General features: G+C 37.5%; 2 protein-coding genes across 2 annotated transcripts; one reads left to right on the top strand and one right to left on the bottom strand.

Moving 5' to 3' along the window:
* Positions 1-48: 48 nt before the first annotated feature.
* oxa1l (OXA1L mitochondrial inner membrane protein) lies at positions 49-9,139 on the bottom strand. The gene is made up of 10 exons (XM_067445645.1): positions 8,979-9,139; positions 7,833-7,967; positions 6,175-6,478; positions 4,994-5,137; positions 4,711-4,796; positions 4,440-4,604; positions 3,741-3,845; positions 3,468-3,630; positions 2,167-2,247; positions 49-316 (listed from the first exon to the last, which is right to left on the bottom strand). Exons 1-10 carry the CDS (start codon positions 9,087-9,089, stop codon positions 195-197), a joined length of 1,416 nt encoding a protein of 471 aa, XP_067301746.1. The 5' UTR covers positions 9,090-9,139; the 3' UTR covers positions 49-194.
* A 15-nt stretch (positions 9,140-9,154) lies between these two features.
* On the top strand, positions 9,155-18,334 carry casp23 (caspase 23, apoptosis-related cysteine peptidase). The gene is made up of 11 exons (XM_067445659.1): positions 9,155-9,366; positions 9,640-9,696; positions 9,808-9,878; positions 9,979-10,152; positions 11,484-11,663; positions 11,750-11,821; positions 12,593-12,769; positions 15,923-16,163; positions 16,312-16,413; positions 17,273-17,382; positions 17,471-18,334. The coding sequence occupies exons 1-11, from the start codon at positions 9,291-9,293 to the stop codon at positions 17,564-17,566; spliced, it is 1,356 nt and encodes a 451-aa protein (XP_067301760.1). The 5' UTR covers positions 9,155-9,290; the 3' UTR covers positions 17,567-18,334.
* Positions 18,335-20,597: the final 2,263 nt, after the last annotated feature.

A 20,597-nucleotide genomic window follows, 5' to 3' on the forward strand; every position in this document is an offset into this window, starting at 1 on the left:
GTGTGTGTGTATGAATGAAAACAGACTGTAAATGAATGGAGAGGGTGGTAAGGCAATAATATTGCTCTTTAATGGCAAGAAAACAGCACAACACATCAAATGTGATATTTAGTCTTCTTAATATTACCACCCATCCCTTAGTCCTTCTCATTACATATATGTACAACGCGATCGCAACATTCTTTATTGAGGTGTTAGCCAATCGTCTCTTCCCAGGGTCTTTTCTTGTCTTGCTTCGGACTACTCGATTTTCCTGTTGACATTGGTGCTGCTGACTGCTGAAGGGGGTTATGGGTAAATGTCTGCCTCAGGGGACCTTGGAGAGTGCAGAAATAAAAGACAATTGTGAATGGCAAGCATCATCAACATTGATGATAATAAATGTTTCTTGAGCAGCAAATCATCAGAATGATTTCTGAAGGATCAAGTGACACTGAAGACATGACATTGATCACAGGAATAAATTACATTTCAAATTATATTCAAATAAAGAACTGACATTTTTTTTAATTTTAAATTTGGGGGGGGGGGGCACTCAGTTTCAGTCAATCTTGAGTACCTATAGAGTAGTATTGCATCCTTCATATCTCCGAAAAGTCTTTAGTTTTATTATATTTATAAAAGAAAGATAGGCTGTACCGAGTCTTTCCGGAAAAAAACGAGCGGCTGGAGGCGTATCGTGTGGGCGGAGCTAAAGAATGACGAGCGCGCGCTACTGCACGAGAGCATTAAGCGTGGAAAAGAAAACGTTACTGTAAATAAACCATGGCTATCAATCAGATTCAACTAATACAGATATAATCCAGAATCGGATCCGGAGGCTGAAATAAATTGAACAGGAGAAACAGCAACAGCAGGACGTCCGTCTCTGTGGTATGTACTGTATTTAGTGGCCTGTCAACATTTGTGTGTCTTTACTCGCAGTTTATGAGGACATGATTCGGTTTATGGACTATTGTATGCGACTAAACCTTAGCAGTAGCAAGCAAAACGGTTTTGCACGTCAGACTGTGTTATAGTGTTACAAAGAAAAACAATGGAGTAGCGCATTTGAATGTGCTTTGTGTGAACGTCCCCTAAGTTTAACGTTATGTTTGGGTGGTTTTACAATAAACAAACAGACACCTATAGTGGTCAGCTAAACAAATGTATTTAAACACACACCATATATCGCATGCTCCATTGATAAATTAACTAACGTGATACGATCGTGTTGTTTACTGATGTTTACTTACGCGACGATAGCCAACAACAGACATTTGAAGCAGTTTTACTCACCATCTGCTTCCAAAACACGATCGTGAACCTTTATCGGCCCCACTCCATCAAAAACACACTTCTTTGGTGACGTTGTTGGTTTGATGAAGTCCTGAGACAGTGAGCGCAGCGTTTATGAGCGGCTTGCATTTGCTCTCTCGCTGACTCGCTCTGATCCGGTCGCTCTTGCGCGCGCGCACCCTTCCGGGAGAAGAGCCCGTACGGCCCATACAAGGCTATTCCGACCCATTGACGTCAAGCGGACCCATACACGAAAAAAAACTAAATCTCTCCGAAACTTGTGAGAAACCGGAAGGAGTATTTTTGACACAGAAATACTCCATTAAACGTCCAACTTATATAGGATGGGAATCCAAGTCTTTCACAGTGTAAAAAGCTCAGTATGCATGAAACAGCATTTCACCCCCCCCTTTAAATATTACTATTATTACTGTATTTTTGATCAAATAAATTACCCTTTGATGAGCATCAGATACAGCTTTCAAACGCATTACAAAAAACAAAACAAATCTCTCTGACACCCTAGCTTCTAAAAGATAATGAAGGCAGTAGACAGAGAGTAGAGATGCACCGATTGCAATTTTCCGATTTTTCTGAAAATTCCCATTTTCTTTCTAAGAATTATAAAAGACAGCATATGTCTGTCAGCATATGCCACTCATTTAGGTAACACAAGCTGTTTGAGACTGAGAGGTGGCTTGTGCGCTCCAGTGGTGTGATTCACTTTTGGCATGAGCACAAAAACCTGCAGTAATTAGTAAAATTACGTGCAATACAAGCATTTTTTTTTTTGGCGCGAATTAAACGAGTAAGTCGGACCAGTCACTGGTCCGGGCCAGCCATGTGGAAAAGTAGGTTTTGAAACAAAGCTATAGAGCGAACCCTCACCTTTGGCTGCCATATCCAGGTGTCCTTTAATCCTCCTTTCTCTCTCCTCCAGCTGCTGAGCCAACTGGGCATTCTTCCATCCTGAGGTGAACAGATACAGAAACATTATATAGAGAGTATAAGACAGGCAAAGGACAAGATGAGAGAAGAACCTGTTCTGTGTTGTTAAATACAACTAAGCCCCTGTTTACACATGGTATTGAGATGTTTTGGTCGATCGGATCATTAGTAAACGAGGGAGACGTTCCCGTTTACACCTGGTGTTTTAATCCATCTCTTTTGTCCACTTTCAACCACTTCTGTCCTGATTTCTTCAAGGGGAGGGTCAATGGGCAGGTAAATGTATAGCTTTTTCAGATCTTTTGATCTACTGGACGAAATAAGCTCACGCAATTTGCATATGAACACGATGGGAAATACACACGGAGAGTATCATCTTTAATTTCTGCTCTGACAGCAGAACGCTGTGAGTGTGTTAAAAAGCAGGCATGTGAGAGAACATGGTGCTTGGTACGTTTTTCATCTTCAAACTAAACTTGGGACTTCAAACAACAAGAAATTAGATCCCATCTGACTAGCGCGCTTCCCATAAGGTCAATCCGTTTGAATATGTTTTCAACTATCTCTGAAAGTGTTGAAAGTGGACCCCGTTTACACCTGTATTAAACGTTGTCCATTGACAAAGCGGATTGACAAAAACGCCTCTTACTAACAGGTGTAAACAGGGCCAAAAACTATGAAACAGCATTTTTGGTAATTAAAAATAAGGCTGAAAAAAATATATATTTAAATATTAGAATTAAAAAATGGTGAAAAGTAGAAATGTCACCTTTGCAACTATGAAAATAAATGTACACTAGAGCAAAAAGCTCATGTTCTGGCTCAATTTTTTTGTTTAACAGGAAGTGTTAGAAATAGGTGTAGGATTGGGACTTAAAGGACAAATTATGTCCCAATAAAGCAGCATCTATGATCTAAATATAATAGCATTACACTAAATTTTTTCTTATTGCAAACCGTTTTATAATATACTACAATAGACTGAGGTGCAAAGACATAGTATATAGATAGCATTTAACACTAACACATTTAACAGAAAAGTTCCTATTTACACTTGCAAAGAGCTGCTGTCAAAAACATGTTTAAGTTGAAGTACTTAAATTTAAATAAATATAAAGCTATATAGAAATACACTAAAAAAATGTACAGTGCACATATCAAAATTACTAAAGCTTAATTTTAAAAATGTGAATAAATTAATAAATACTACGATGACTGAAAAATGCTAAATCCATCCACACCTTTCTTGACGCTTTCTATGAAACCCTCGTTCTGAGGTAGTGCCGACGGTGGGTGTGTGATGCGTTCTGGGATGCGGAGCTTCTGTCTCACTGCGGGGTGCCTCAGCAGGGCCACCTGACCCAGCGAGAAGAGGTTCGAGGTCATCCAGTAGGTAAACACCGCCTGAAAAACACACAGATCACATGACACTGAGGGAAATTAGGACAGCACGACAAGAGAATACTGATCCTATAACAAATACTGCGTGCCGAGAGAGAGAGCGAGGGACTAACCGTGGGGAAGTGAATCGTCAGAGGGAGGATAACAAAGGGCATGATCCTGAAGACGGTCTTCATGGCCTTCAGATTCGGGTTGTCTACGCCAGATTCAGCTCCCAACTAAAAACACAATTGGAATTGTTGCAATACTCAAAAATGTGGCCAAAAAAAGAACAAAAAAAAGGATTGTTCACCAAAAATTATTATGCCATGATTTACTCACTCTCTAGTCATCCAAGGTGAAAATTACTTTCTTCTTTCATATTAATACAATCTGAGTTAAATAAAAAAAAAATCCTGATCTTTTAAGCCTTATAATGGCAGCCCAAAAAAGTTATAAATATGGATATTTTTCTTACATAAACCCATTGCTCCACTTCAGAAGACCTTTATTAACCCCCTGTAGCTGTGTGGAGTACTTTTATAATGGATGGATGCACTTTTTTGGGCTTCAAATTTTGGGATGCCTGCCATTATAGAGCCTGGATTAGCCATTATGGAATAATTTTCATTTTTGGGTGAACTCTCTCTTTAATATGGCCCATACAACCCAAGGCTATATTCCAAGTATTGAAGACATACAATAGCTTTATGTAAGTTACAAAACAAATCTAAAAGCTTTAAAAAAAAAAAAGAAAATACTGAAGTGGTCATATGGTGACACTTATCCCTGGTCACAATATGCATATACGTTTTTTTAATTAACTAATGTACCTCTAAGATGGCAAACATAGTGCCGGTCACAGCAATGGGCAGAATGTAAAATGGATCAGATGCTGTTAGATCTGTGAACCACCAGAGGCCGCCAGTCTGCAAACTTGGTACAGGGAGATCAGCCATCTTACGCAAGGCAATGAAGAAAGAGACGAAGATTGGAGCCTGAAAAGGAAGGAGATAAAAATAAACATGACTACTAAACAGCAGCTGATTACCCAAGTAACTTGACACCCAAACAGCGATCAGATGCTCATTAACAGTAACTGACCTGTACCAAGGGCACCAGGAACCCACGCAAAGGGTTCACATCATGTTTCTTCTGAAACATCATCAAGTCAGTATATGCCTTTGAAACTGAAGAAAGGAAAAAAATCTTCTTAATTAAAAATATTTTTTTATTTATTTTTATGTTTTGGGGACTAAAATGAGAGAACAAAATAGAGAACACCAGAGGAAAGGGGAAAAAAAGCAGCAATGGATGAGATAAAGGTAATTTACACACTGACAATAAATGAAGAAAAAATATGGTTCAGAAAAGATGAGACACTTACAATCAAATTTGTTACCGCTCTGCTTGGCTTCATTCATGCGGTTGGTGAGTTTTGTCATTTCCGGCATGACGTTGTTCAGTTTGGCTGCCTCTCTCTGTCCCTTTACAATGACCGGGAACACAATACACCGAGCAACAATGGTGCCTGAGCAAAACAGACAGACAGTTATGGTAAAAAAATATATAATAAAAATGAACAGACAAATACGACAGACAGACAGACAGACAGACAGACAGACAGACAGACAGAAAGATAGATAGATAGATAGATAGATGATAGACATACAGACAGATACATAGATGATAGACAGACAGACAGATACATATAGACGAATGGATGACGGACAGACAGACAGACAGACAGACAGACAGACAGACAGACAGACAGACAGACAGACAGATAGATAGATAGATAGATAATAGACAGACAGACAGACAGATACATAGATGATAGACAGACAGACAGATACATACATATAGACAAATGGATGATGGACAGACAGACAGACAGACAGACAGACAGACAGACAGACAGACAGACAGACAGACAGACCGACAGACCGACAGACCGACAGACAGACAGACAGAAAGATAGATAGATGATAGACATACAGACAGATACATAGATGATAGACAGACAGACAGATACATATAGACGAATGGATGACGGACAGACAGACAGACAGACAGACAGACAGATAGATAGATAGATAATAGACAGACAGACAGACAGATACATAGATGATAGACAGACAGACAGATACATACATATAGACAAATGGATGATGGACAGACAGACAGACCGACAGACCGACAGACAGACAGACAGACAGACAGACAGACAGACAGACAGACAGATAGATAGATAGATAGACAGATAGATAGATAGATAGATAGATAGATAGATAGATAGATAGATAGATAGATGATAGACAGACAGACAGACAGATACATACATATAGACGAATGGATGACAGACAGACAGACAGACAGACAGATAGATAGATGAGAGACAGACAGACAGACACACAGACAGACCGAAAGATGAGAGACAGACAGAGACAGACAGACAGAGACAGCTAGATAGATAGATAGATAGATAGATGGATAGATGGATAGATGGATAGATAGATAGATAGATAGATAGATAGATAGATAGAAGACTGGTGACATTTAATTTACCTGCAACAATGGCCCCCCACCATGGCAGCCCAATGCCAACATGCATAAACTCAAGCAGATTCTGGATCAGGCCCACAGGTGTGTAGTTGCACAGGCCGAGCTCTGATAGGCTGGCTTCAGCTCCAGCTCCAGCTGCCTGCAGAACATCCAATGCAGTGAGAGGAGCCTCGGCCACATGCTCTGTGATTGGTGGTGTGACTGCAGGGGCGGGGTCAGCAGCAGGACTCGGAATGGAGACCGGGACAGATAGAGCAGCATATGCCGCTTCACTTGCAGTCGATAAGCTCTGAACCGCTTCGATCGCCTGTGAAATGAGCAAAATACTTGAGCAGTTGAAATACATCACAAAAGACAATTCACAAAAAGATCTCCAGGGATCGGTTTGATCTAATTGAGATTAATGGGTAAAAAAAAGTAATGCATAATGCCCAAAGGATACTTTAAATATACTAGCGTTTCAAAGTATACTCTAGTCTACAGAGTGTAAAAGGGCTGGTTCGGAAGGTTTTTTTTTTCATAATTTTTTTCCCATAGGGATTTTGAAATAGAATTCGTTTAAGAGTTATAAGCCATGAAGATTTGATTTTTTTTACTTAGATTTGAAGCAAAAAAATTTGAAGCAAAACGACAAAGGTACAAGACCATGAAGCATTGTGAACAGTATAATGAAATTAAAAAACGATGGAGAAAAATAAAACTGATAATATGGCTAAACAATATATTTTAAGTTTATTGCAAAATATGCATACAAGCAGTGCTTCATGGGAGTGGGCGGAGCTAAAGAGCTATTTTGGAGCTCTGATTGGCGTAATTTTCTGTACAGCATCATGGGTAATGTAGTTTTTCCACCAGGAATTTCACTGTTTAAACAGAATTATTTTCATTATTTTAAAAGGAAGCTGAAAAGATGCATGCATGCTGACGGCTTCAGCAGAAGCAAATACCATGAATTAAACAACCTCACAGCTCACAGCAGGCCTGGCTTTAAAGGTATATAAAATATCATCAGGTTTTACTTCCGGAACCAAACTGTTGCAACATCTGATAGCATGCACAAACGCAGTCTGTCTACACATGCGCTTTAGAAAATGTAATTTTTCTCTAGAAGTTATGACCAATAAATGGACTGCATTTATATAGCGCTTTTATCCAAAGCGCTTTACATTTTTGCCTCACATTCACCCATTCATACACCGACGGCGATGTCAGCCATGTAAGGCGCCATCCAGCTCGTCGGGAGCAGCTGGGGTTAGGTGTCTTGCTCATGGACACTTCGACACTTGGTCAGGTGGAACCGGGGATTGAACCACCAACCTTCTGGTTTGTAGACAACCTACATGAACCACTGAGCCACTGCCGCCAATAAAAATAACAAGTTGTGGCTATCTTATAACCCTCTCCCACAAGCACATGTCAATATGGGTTTTGTTGTTATGTCACTATAGAGTTAAGTTTTCTACTGTGAAACAACATCCTAGGCTAATGTTGCCACCTTATGGAATAACTGATTAGTGCAAAACAAATTTAATGTGCACTAATGTTTTAGTACTCTAGACTTTGACTTGGTCTTGAGACCATATTTTAATGGTCTTGGTCTTATCAGGGACTCATGGAGTAGAAACTCTGTCACTGAAAGAAAATCCCTTTTAGCAACCCACCTGTGAGCTGTTGTGTCTGACTGACACAGCACTGACCAGCAGGAACTGGCCATGATTAGGACACCCAAGAAGTGCCCTAACTAGAGGACCCCTACTTCCTCTGCCAGTGTGAAGATGTGATCTCGGTACAAACCACTGCAACAAGATAGAAGTCAGGAAAAAAGTCAGATTGCAGCATCAAACACAGACCTTTTTATAAATGCTATAAACTACAATCAAACGGCTGTTCGGGATATTTAAATGTATTCATTTCTAGTAAACAATGCTATATAATGCAACTTACAGATGAAGAACATCACAATTATTTTGTTGCAAGAGTGATTGTAGAGTGATACTAACTAGATTAGAACAAAGGAAAAATGCAAAAAAGGAGAAAAATCTTTTAATGAATGAATGAATAAAAAAATATTAAAAATATAATTTTCTTGAATATCCACGCCAGTGGTTCTAAACCTTGTTGACAGTCACCCAACACAATTAGACCCTTACATAATATATTAACAAAACTATAACTATGAATATGATTAACTGTAATATATAGTATAGAAAATGTGAATGTCAGTACAGGCAAATAAACCACAATTCATTTTGCGATTCCAGTAGTTTTAAAGTTGAGTTTGAAAAAGTTTGAAAAGCTTGAAGTTTGAAGGTTTTACATTTAAAGTGGTTTTAAAAGTTTGAAGGTTTTAAGGACGTGCAGTTTGCTATGGTGTTGCTACATGGTTTCAAGGGTGTTGATACATGGTTTCTAGAGTATTCTGGTAGGTTGTTAGGATGGGAAAAATATAATTTTAGTTTATATTATTTGTACTTATTTTTTGCATTTTAATTCAGTTTGATCAATAAAATTAATAATCAATTAAAATTAAATCGAACACAAATAATAATCCAGATCATGACACCGTGTTACCAGGCAAGTGAGGCAACAGATAAATGTATCAACCAATCAACAATCAGAGAAAGGTTTTTTGTGAACATTAATCCTAATGTTTTAACTGGTTTATTTTGAATTGTTTTCAATGCCCGCTTTAAACTACACAACCTCAGCTATGCTATGCTATGCTTCTGTCAAAGTCATGTCATGTAAAGTACAAAGTTGTTGCGGACTTTGGGGAGCGACTTGACAAAGTACAAAACGACACTCACCTTATTCCCTGTCGTAACAATAGGAAGAGTGGAAATGTTCGCTGTGCTTGTTTGTCGAAGCATACATGTTGTAAGACATTCTGTGACCACTCTGCCCCTGAGCGCAGCCATCTTGGATCGAACAAACGCATTGTACGGCGAGCGCAAAGGGACAGCACGATTCTGCGCCTCCCCTTTCAAATAAAACCTACCGGTATATCAGTGATTGCAATGTATTCTGGCTGAGAGAACATCATCGGAGTTGCATGTGTTTCGGTTTTACCTCTGTAGTTTAGCCTAGGAAAAGCTGTAAGTACAGTTTAAACGTAAAAAATGACGGAAGAGGTGGATAACTGGGATGGAGATTTGGAAGAGGACGCCGTGATGGCAAATGTCTTCAAAAACTTGAGTAGGCTAATCTGACATTTTTTCACATTTGTTTAAAAAAATCTTTTAGACTTTTCCCAGTGTGTATAACGATACAAATTAACATTAAAGAATAGTATAAGATATTTTGATTAAATTAAATATTATAAAATAAATAAACAAACAAACAGAAAAACCGAAAGTGAAACGGACAAATATTGATTTTGAAAGGAAGTTTCAAAAGGAAAACCAAAAACAGCTAAATAATATGTATTATTGTTTTTTATTCTTATTTTTAATTTTTTTTTAAATCCAGATCTACAGAAACATCACATTTCCCAAGTATGGCCATCAACTGAAAAAGTGGATTCTGGTGAGTTGAGCATTATGTAAATAGATCAGCATTTTGAAAGAAAAGTGTGATTTGGAGATTTAGTTTATGTATACAATTACAAGTTCTCAAGTAATTATGTTTTGTTACCAGTTGCATTGCCCTGTGGTCATCAAATGCCAGCAGACTATGTTATTGCTTGGTTCAAGTATTATCTTAAACAGGTTAGTCCCTATAATAACGCTGTTTTGATTGTTTAATTAGTGACACATATGCTACGTTTTATGTTCAAACGTTTTATGTTCAGCTATTCTTGTCTTTTAGAAAAAGACAAATTTTTCCTGCCCTGGTTTTAATGAGATTGAGAAGAAAACCTGCGGCACAAAGCTCTCATATCAGGACATCTGTCAGCTGATCCCACTGACAGACAAGCAACGGGAATTCCTAGAGGAGAACCTCGCTGCACTTGTTGCTCGAAGGCTGTTTGACTTTAAAGCTGTAAGATCATTCAGTTTGTCTGCTGTTTGCATAACTTCTTAAAGGGATAGTTCACCCAAATATGAAATTTACTATTTCATATTGATTATAGGCATTTACTAATTGATTTACTAGCCCTCGAACCATTCCAGGTGTATATGACATTCTTCTTTCAGACGAACACATTCAGAGTTATATTAAAAATATATGGCATTGACTGTTCGGTCATTTTTGAAGTCCATAAAATTGCATCTGTCATAAATGCTCCACACGGCTTCAGGGGGTTAAAGGGTTAGTTCACCCAAAAATGAAAACTCTCTCATTAATTACTTACCCTAAGTTGTTCGACACCAGTAAGACCAGTAAGATATTTTTGTTGAAATCCGATGTCTCAGAAAGGCCTTAAAACCAATGTCATTTTCTCTCTCAAGACCCATAAAAGGCACTAAAGACATCGTTACAAAGCCCATCTCAATACAGTGGCTCTACAATAATGTTAAAGCGACATGAATAGTATTTGTGCAAAAAAAAAAAAAAAAAGTGACTTATATAGTGATGGGCCGATTTCAAAACAAAAGTCAAGTGAGTACAGCAGTTTAGGGGTTTGACACGCGATCCGAATCATGAATCGATACGCTGATTTATAACCGTTCGAAACTTTGTTTTAAAATAGGCCCATCACTAGACGTCGTAATTTATTGTTTTTGCACACAAAAACTATTCTCGTCGCTTCATAAAATTATTGTAGAATCACTGTAGTGAGATGGGCTTTGTAACGACGTCTTTAGTGCCTTTTATGGGTCTTGAGAGAGGAAATGACATTGGTGTCAATGGAGGCCTTTCTGAGCCATCGGATTTCAACAAAAATATCTTCATTTGTGTTTTGAAGATGAAGATGAAGAGGTCTTACGGGTGTCAAACGACATGAGAGTAAGAGAATTTTCATTTTTGGGTAAACTACCCCTTTAATAAAGGTCTTCTGAAGCAAATCAATGCGTTTCTGTAAGAAAAATATAAATATTTAAAACTTTATAAAGTAATCTAGCTTTCGGCAAATCGCCTTCCTTATTCACCTTACGGAGGAAAAAAAATTAAATACATTTTAATTTAAATATTACATGTAACAGTTACAGAGAATAGAAAAGTGCAATGTAACGTAATCAACATATATATAATATGACTTTAACCACAGTATTAATTGTTTCTTTATACATAATATATAGAACTGTTTTTTTAGGATTAGGATTTTAGGATAGGGGCCCCCACGCATGAGGGAAATCATATTTGGGGGAGTCCGTGGCATATAAAAGATTAATAAAATAAAATAATGCATCTGTTTGTCATTACTGCAGTGCCCAGGATGCCAGTCTCATGTGGAAAGACGAGATCGAAGTAAACTGTGTGTAAACTGCACTATCTGCACAGCTAACATGAAACGCACTTACTACTTCTGCTGGAACTGCCGGAGGGAATGGAAGGGGCCGGCCAATAATGCTGTGTGCTGTGAAAATAACGCCTGTGGACAGAGAGTGGTAAATAAAATCTTATTTTGACTACAATAATTTTATTTTATTTATTTTATTTAATCTTGTATAAACATTTTGTTGCATTTGAACAGAAAACTTCAGATCCTCTTAAACCATGCAAACCCGAGAGTAAGAGGGAAATTCTTAGACAACAGAGAGAAGATGTAAGTGCTAGTATAATACAATATATGTATATATTTAATTAATTAAAGGGATAGTTCGCCCAAAAATGAAAATCACCCCATGATTTACTCATCTTCAAGCCACCCTAGGTGTAATGACATTCTTCTTTCAGACAAATACAATCAGATTTATATTAAAAAAATGTCCTGGATTTATAATTGCAGCCTAAAATTTGAAACCCAAAAAACTGCATCCATCCATTATAAAGTAACGCAAAAAGTGTAACGCCTATCGCAGTTCAAAACGCCTACAGACGTCATGGTTGCGCCAGCTTGAATACAGAAGGTCGTCAGCTAGATAATAAGCTAAATATTTTACTTTATAAAGTTTTAAATATGGATATTTTTCTTACACAAACCCATCGATTCTCTTCAGAGACCTTTATTATTAACCCCGGACTAGTGTGGAGTACTTTTATAATGGATGGATGCACTTTTTTGAGCTTCAAATTTTGGGCTGCCATTTTAAAGCTTGGATTAGCCTGGACATTTTTAATATAACTGATTGTATTTGTCTGAAAGAAGAATGTCATATACACCTAGGATGGCTTGAGGGTGAGTAAATCATGGGCTAATTAAACATTTTGTGTGAACTATCCCTTTAAGAAACACATGAGATTGAGGTGAGAAAAGGATGTGGTAATGCACTCTATATTTTTGTATTTTTATTCTATTATTCTTTATGCTTGTACAGTATATTATGTGCAAATTAAGAAAATTTGTTTGTGTGTCTTTTTCCACTTGTCTGTCAAGATTTACCCAGTAAAAGTCAAATCCCCTGAAAGAAAACGTCTGGCACTGCTCATCAACAATGTGGAGTTTAAACACCTAAATGACAGGACCGGGGCAGAAAAAGATGAGCTGAGTATGGAGATTCTGCTCAATGGCTTGGGTTACACTGTGGTGACACTCAGAGACCTCACTGCAAAGGTGCGTACAAGTGTATTAAAGGTGCCCTAGAATGAGTTGAAACAATATGTTAAATTGTTCTCTGATATCTACATAGAGGGTATGTGGCTTATTTAAGAGCAACAATTGTCCAGATACAGTTTTACAGGTCCATTTACAGCCCCATAAATTGTCCCTAGGATGTAATGCTCTGTTTTTGCCTTATTTGGAAGAGTCATGAATATTAATGTTGAGCTCTGCTCTGATTGGCTTATTTCAGCCGCTCAGAGCTCCCAGCAGTTCAGCTGTTCACTGAAGCGGCTCGTGAGTCCTGACTGTCTTGACAGACCACAGACCTAATGAATGGCACTTTAAGCAGAACATCTCAAATAGAGATTGATAAAATGCACTTAACTTGTTTATTGGTGTTTTCAGATCATCTGCGTGTGAGAAAGAGCCTGCGTGCATGCGGTTGCCAGATTTCAGTAATTTAAATCACCCAAAAAGAGCTTTTCTGTGAAAAGAACACGTATACTACCCGGTGTTTTACCTAAACATGTCCAATCTGGCAACCAAATGCACCCGAGCTCTCTCTCTCGCGCGGATGATCTGAAAACACCAATAAACAAGTAAGCTGCATTTCAGCAATCTCCATTTGAGATGTTCTGCTTAAAGTGTGTCATCCAGTCTACATTTTAGATTTGTCTTTTTTCGTCAACGATATTGCATGTTTATATAACGTTAGTCACAATGTAGGCTGTGATGTACTCTGAAATACAAGCATGTAAAAACATCATAGGCCTACTTCAGTTTTCAAAAATATAAATATATAACTTATATTTTTACAAAATGAATAGCCTTGTCAAATGATTGTCGTTTTAACTTATAATATGATGGAAAAGGTGACGTTTGCTAGAAGGATCGAGTGAACGGTATCTACGGTTGTTTTTTGTAATACAAAATAATATTACCCTTTGTCATTAGACACACTATTTAGTTTTGTATGGTACTTGGAGTTTCCTATTGTTACTGTACTAGCATCTTGCGTCATCTAGACAATGCTGTCTCTCTAAGAAACTTTCAATTGAATCAGAAATTGTTTAAACAGCTGGTCATAAAGTGGATAAATCGCTACTTACTGCTTGCAGGAATGTAGTTTCCCCTTTCTTCAGTTTAAGACCCTGAGCGAAGCTTGCTTGAAATGGGCCGAACAAACGAACGATTTTGAATTAAATTGTTGTGATATCCGATAATAATAAACCTCAACCATGACTGTTGACATATGAAAAGTCCTCACGTCTCCTGCACAGCCTATGTGTCCATGATCTGCCGTTTTTGCTATCCTCGAGTGTCTTGTTTACTTGCAGTTCTGATGATTCGCTCCGTCAGTTCCGCCTGACAATGAACATGTTTGGACAGATGCAAATGTTGGGGGCGTGCATATAAATGATCCCGAGCCCTTGCATCGCGGTTGGCCTTTTGCTGAGAATCACTTATTTTTCCGTGGTGTTTTTCATGCACGAGAAGTAGGAGGCAATGGTGTTTGAGACTCACAGTATGTGATGTTTATGTACTGAACTCTTATTATTTCTCTATGGCAAGGTTAATTCAATTTTTCATTCTAGGGCACCTTTAAGCAAAATCTACTCAAGCCAAGGACCAAAAGTGGGGCTATTTTTATTTTAAAGGATTAGTTTATTTCAAAATTAAAATTTCCTGATAATTTTCTCATCCATGTATTTCTTCAGTCGAAAATAAATAACGTTTTTTGAGGAAAACATTCAACGATTATTCACCACATAATGGATTTCAAAGGCAACAACAGGTTGAAGGTCCAAATCAATGCAGTTTCAAAAGGCTTCAAAGGGCCTTGCACACTTCCAGCCGAGGAATAGGGTCTTATCTAGCAAAATTATCAGTCATTTAAAGAACATATATGTGAATATTTTTTAACCTTAAATGTCCGACTTCGGTATTGTGATTCTTCACGACCTATGACATTATCATATCGGAAAGGTTAAGTCTGTGATGTAAGTGGTACCATTCTGACCAACCTAAAAAAAACTCTCATGTTCTCCTTCAACTTTAAAATTGTCCTACATCATTGTTTTACCTTTATTTTTGTAAAGTTAATTTAATTTAGTCTTTGCTCGTTCATTTTAACACAGGGTCAGTACTTCCATGCACGTCTTGTCACGTTTATTTTTATTTTTTAGAAAATTACCAATTGTTTTGCTAGACCCTATTCCTCGGTTGGGATCATGCAGAGCCCTTTAAAACTGCATTGATTTGGACCTTCAACCTAGCCTGACGTGGTCATACTCAATTCTAGTCAGATTATGAGTCTGAAACTGCTCCATTGGGCTGTGATTATGGGCCGCGTTTCAACCGAACCAGGAAAGACATCAATTGGATAGACCTACAACAAATCAGAGCAACGAAGCAACGCATAATGTTAGTTATCAAATGTCAACAGAACTCAACTGCACTGTGTTGCCAAGTGTGCGGCTTTCCCGAGGGTTGTTTTCCATGTCGGCGGGTTGAAGTAAAGTGACCTCAGTTATGTGATATATAGACCCAGGAATGCGAAATTTTAGCAGGCAACCTTGCCAAAATAACACACATTTTACCCCCCAAACGCCAACCCTGTCTGCATGCTTGCTGGAATAAACAATCTTTGCCGGTGTTGTAAAAAAAAGAGTTTAAGGATACACAGATTACTTACCATTATGATCATCATTTCAGAGAGAAATAGAGAGCAAATGAGAGAACAAATGAGAGAACAAATTCAACCCAAGTGCTCTTTGGTGACGTGGATGATTTACGTTACTGTTGATCATCTGTCCATCATCGTCTAAAGCCCACCCTGACAATTTCATTGGTCCGAACAGTTTCTGTTCAGGCATAATTGCTCCTCTATGGATCAAGTCCAGACCGAACTGCCCGAGCTCAAATGTTGTGGGCGGGGCTGAGTTCGGCTGGCATCCAGGCTACCTTCAAACCGCTGTTGCCATTGAAATTCATTATTTGGAGAAAAATCCTGGAATATTTTCCTTGAAAAAAATGATTTTCTTTTTGACTGAAGAAAGAAAGACATGAACATCTTGGATGAGATGGGGGTGAGTAAATTCATGAGGAAATTTCCACTTTTAAAATGAACTAATCCTTTAAAGATATTGATGGTCTGATGTTCAGGGCATGATTGCTGCCATGCAAGACTTCGCCCGGCGTGAGGAACATGTCCAGTCGGACAGCTGCTTCGTGGTGTTGATGTCGCACGGCGATGCCAGTGGAATCTGTGGAGTTTTCGATTCCCTCAGTGACGATGAAGAGGACATCTTCCCAACAGATTACATTTTTAATAGCTTGAACACTCCAAACTGTGCTGGATTGCGGGACAAGCCAAAAATAATTCTCATCCAGGCGTGTAGGGGAGGTGAGTTACAGAACATTATATTGGAGAAGTAAGTAATTGGGTGTTAAACTGATCAAAATGTCAAAATATTTGATTTGGTTAGAAACCCATCCAGTTCTGAGGACTGATATAGCAACATGCTTTGACAAGTGTTTCCCTTATGATAAAGGTGAAGAAGGCAGTGTAGATGTCCAAGATTGTGTGAGAAGACAAAGAAGAGGAAAAGAGCACCGTGAAAAAGACTTTTGCTGCCTGAGGTCCTGTACTCCAGGTAAATAATATTCCTGTATACCCAATTCCACTTACTAGAGCTGCACGATTCTGGAGAAATTAGGAATCACAATTTTATTTAGAGATCATGATTCTGAACAGACAACTAAGCAAAATAACATGCAATTTTTTAGATTAAATGATGCTGAGTCCTGGGTATATTGTTTTAAAGGTCCCGTTCTTCGCGATTCCATCTTTCAAACTTTAGTTAGTGTGTAATGTTGCTGTTAGAGCATAAATAATACCTGTAAAATTATAAAGCTCAAAGTTTAATGCCAAGCGAGATATTTTATTTATCAGAAGTTCCCCTTCAAAGCCTACAGCGAACGGCCGGTTTGGACTACAGCACGAAGTGCAGGGATGTAATGACGTCACTAGAACCGTTTGTTGACTAACCCTCGGCCCACAAGAACACGCAAAAAAAGGGGTGGTCTTGTTGCTCTCCCACATGGAGAAGAGCGCGCATTCAGCGCTTGCATCGCCCTGTTATGGTAAGAGGCGGGACCTTTCCGGGCAAAGTGCGCTAAGCTGCCTTCCAATCACAACACGGGAAGCGCTGGCCCAATCAGAACTCGTTACGTGTTTCTGAAGGAGGGACTTCATAGAACAAGGAAATCATCAGGCCGTTTTTAGGACAGAGGAAACAGCGCTGTACAGATAAGTAAATTGTGTGAAAAATACTGTTTTTTACACGCGAAACATGAACTCATGTTATATTGCACACTGTAAACATAATCAAAGCTTTGAAAACACGCGAAGAACGGGACCTTTAAATATGTGTTAAAAGGATGTTATTTTTTTGCAAGCAGTGAAGATCAGTCACACATCATATATAACTGTTTTTTTTTTTTTTTGTACAGACACGGTGTCCTATAGAAACATAGAGACGGGCTCACATTTTATCCAAGACATTGTAGAAATATTTAATGAGCATGCCTGCGAGGACCACATCGAGGAGCTCTTCAGAAAGGCAAAGACACATTCTTTAGCAAGACAGGCATCAATGGCGATATGTGCGGTTAGTTGTATTGTAATATTTATTTTTATCTTTGAAACAGGTCCTGAAGAAGTTTAAGGAGAAACATCCAGATCAGATGCCAAGCAAAGAAAGAACAACGTTATCTAAAAGATTCTACCTCTTCCCAGGGTTGTGAAACTTCTGCTTTCCTTATTATATTGGAAACATGAAGTAGCTATGCATCTTTATCATGTTTGGAGAAAACATGCTGTCTACCTTGAAGCTTCAACTTCAGCACTAAAGCACCCCGCACCTCCCAGAAATAAACAAAGTACATTATTACTCAAATATATATTTTTCTACAATTTATTAGGAGAAAAAAAGAGGGAATGCCGATATTAAAATATATATAAAATATGACCATCATTAAAATGAAGAAACAATGTGAACATGCTGTATTTATCAAATTGTATTTCCTTATTCTTGTTAAATTACATATGAATGCTTGACCTGTTAGATTTGCGAAATCTGCTGGCCTAGATTGCAGACGTCATTTCTTGTAACTGCTTACTGTAAAGTTGGATTTCCTGTATTTGAAAACAGAAACGAGCAACACTGTGATCACTGAACTTTATGTTCATTGCACTAAACCTGGGAGGCCAATCTGTCTTTGAAATTATTTTACACAGATGGAGTGATGCATTGATGCTTATGTGCTTTAGGTAAAAAATAAGCTCACTCTCACTCAAATAAGCTTTAGATGCATTTTAATGAAGGCTTTGTCTCAACTCGCTAAACATTTGCTTGTTTTATGGTCTTTTGTAATAGAGTTATTAGCTATACCCTCCTGGGACCCAGTAATAGACTTTTGTCCACTGTAGTGGACATTATATTTTAGTGAGTTTCTGTGACATCACACACGTCACAGTTTTGAGTCAGGATGTCCTTTATAGAACACAATCAGGGCTTTGCACAGATACCAAATGTGTGGAGGTTTCACCAGGACAACAACAACTTCTTGGTCTTTAAAAATGGCTGACATTAATGTTTAGCACTCTTATGGAAATATGATAATATTTTGTAATTATAAATTAAATCTGATTAAGTTTCTAATTGTTTGTTATAAATCAACATCTCAGGAAAATGCTATGGGGTTTCTAATCAAAATATGACTTTTTGTTACAAAACAGGGCATTGATTTCATAAATGTCATCTGTAGAGAACACCAGGACATAAATCATGTTTTTGGAGACACAAACAGTAAATAGGGAAATAAATTACATAACAATATTCCTATGAAATATTACACATTATTATTAAAATGTTGCCAATTATTACTCCCCTTATTACACTTCTTTTTTTCATTACATGTTGCACCAAGAACACAATAATATGCAAATTAGATCCAATATACCGATACATTGTACTGAATGGGAAAATCCAAGTATGGCCATTTTACTCACATATTGCATAAAGTAAGATGGTATATCAAATCATTCAGTTATATCTTTTATAACATAGCTCAGAATCATCTTTAAAAAAAAGTTTGTTTAAAAAAAATCCTGAAACTTAAAAATGTATTCGTGAATTAAAAATAAATCCCATTGTTTTTGCCTATACATGCAATTTCATTTCATTACATTTTTTTAACAACTGAGTCCTGGTGTCAACTATAGAGGACATATCATAACATATGAATACAATATAATTTCCCCAAAAAATAATGTGTCCATTTGTTTCTTATGCTCTAAACAATCTAATGATATGAAAAAATACAAAATTCGAAAACCTTTTATTTTCTGGGTCCCAGGAGGATACGTAAAGGAATTTCTGAATATAGCTAGACAGCCTTAGAGTTTATTTGTGAATTATTACTATAAAAAAATATTGTTTAGGCCTACTATAAAGATAAACTATATTTCACAGTAGAGATGTGAAATAATTTGTTCACAGCCAAAGCCATACATTCTCTTGAAATTTCTCTCAAAACAGAAAAGGCATAACTGTAAATAATAAAATAAATAAATAAAATATTTCTTCTAAGAGGAAGAAGACCATGCTATTGGTAAGATTACTTGTCCAGATTCACTGTGAAGTGAGTAATGCATTGTTGGAATACATAATCTAACTGATTAAAATGATATGGTAACTTTTATATAATAATTTAACAAACGCATTTACGTAATACTTATTTAAAATATCAGTGATTCATTACTTTAAAAGGGTTAAAACAAACTGTCCGAACGAGCTGAATTGTTTAAATGAACAGGACTTTTATTTACGTCATATAGGCCTAGTCATCATACGGTTTTAATTTGAGTTAATGCACTTGTGTAGGCTGCTAGTACTCAAGAAAATAATTTGTTTTAAAAATCTCTCAATACTTCGGTGAGATGCGTTTGTGGCAACGCAAAAAATACGTCACATCATCAACCTCATGTTGTTATAAAACATTCCAAGGTTGAGTTAAATGTATTAGGTGCTATTATTAGGCCTACATCAGGTCTAAAACATATGATAACGCCATTCAAGATTTAGACTGTAATGGCAAAATAATTAACTCCGTCACTTGACTGAATAAGAGACAAACAGCCAATTATAATTATAAAGGTTTATTTAATAATAAAAAAATTATTGCAAGAAAGAGGCACGGTTCATGCAACCACAAGGCCACACCAAGCGTACACTGAAGTCATAACAGAAGTCACAATCTGTTATACTGTTGGCAGCATCCTCCCCTCTCAGTACATTTCCATGCAGGCCGTGTCGTGGCAGATTCTAAGTTCTTGATTGCCTTCAATTCTTTAAAATTCTCTCAGAGTCGAAGTTCCAGGTCTCAGAAGAAATTAACTTTATTGTTGGGACAACAAAGTGAGATGCAGCTGTTCATCTGACTCTTTCATGGTAAAGCTTAATTTCTTATACTCTTTTCTTATCACCTTTTATCCAATTAGCGCCCTTTTTCTTTTTGGCTCCACCTTTCAGTTTCGCCACAATTATACGCAAACTTTGTCACGTATCATATTTATTTGTGGAAAATCCCCAGCTTTCTTATTTTTTTAAAAACTCTTATCTAACCGTTTCCCAGCAATATATATCAGTAACATGACAGTTTCCCAGCGCTTCACGCCAGTTTTTCCCATACAACCAATTTAATATCTCTTGTTTCTCACGCCTTGATGTTTTTGACGAGCGACAGACCTTGAAATTTGGTGCTCAGCCGAGGC

The sequence above is a fragment of the Pseudorasbora parva genome, chromosome 1 (assembly GCF_024679245.1).
Source record: "Pseudorasbora parva isolate DD20220531a chromosome 1, ASM2467924v1, whole genome shotgun sequence".
Lineage (NCBI taxonomy): Eukaryota > Metazoa > Chordata > Actinopteri > Cypriniformes > Gobionidae > Pseudorasbora > Pseudorasbora parva.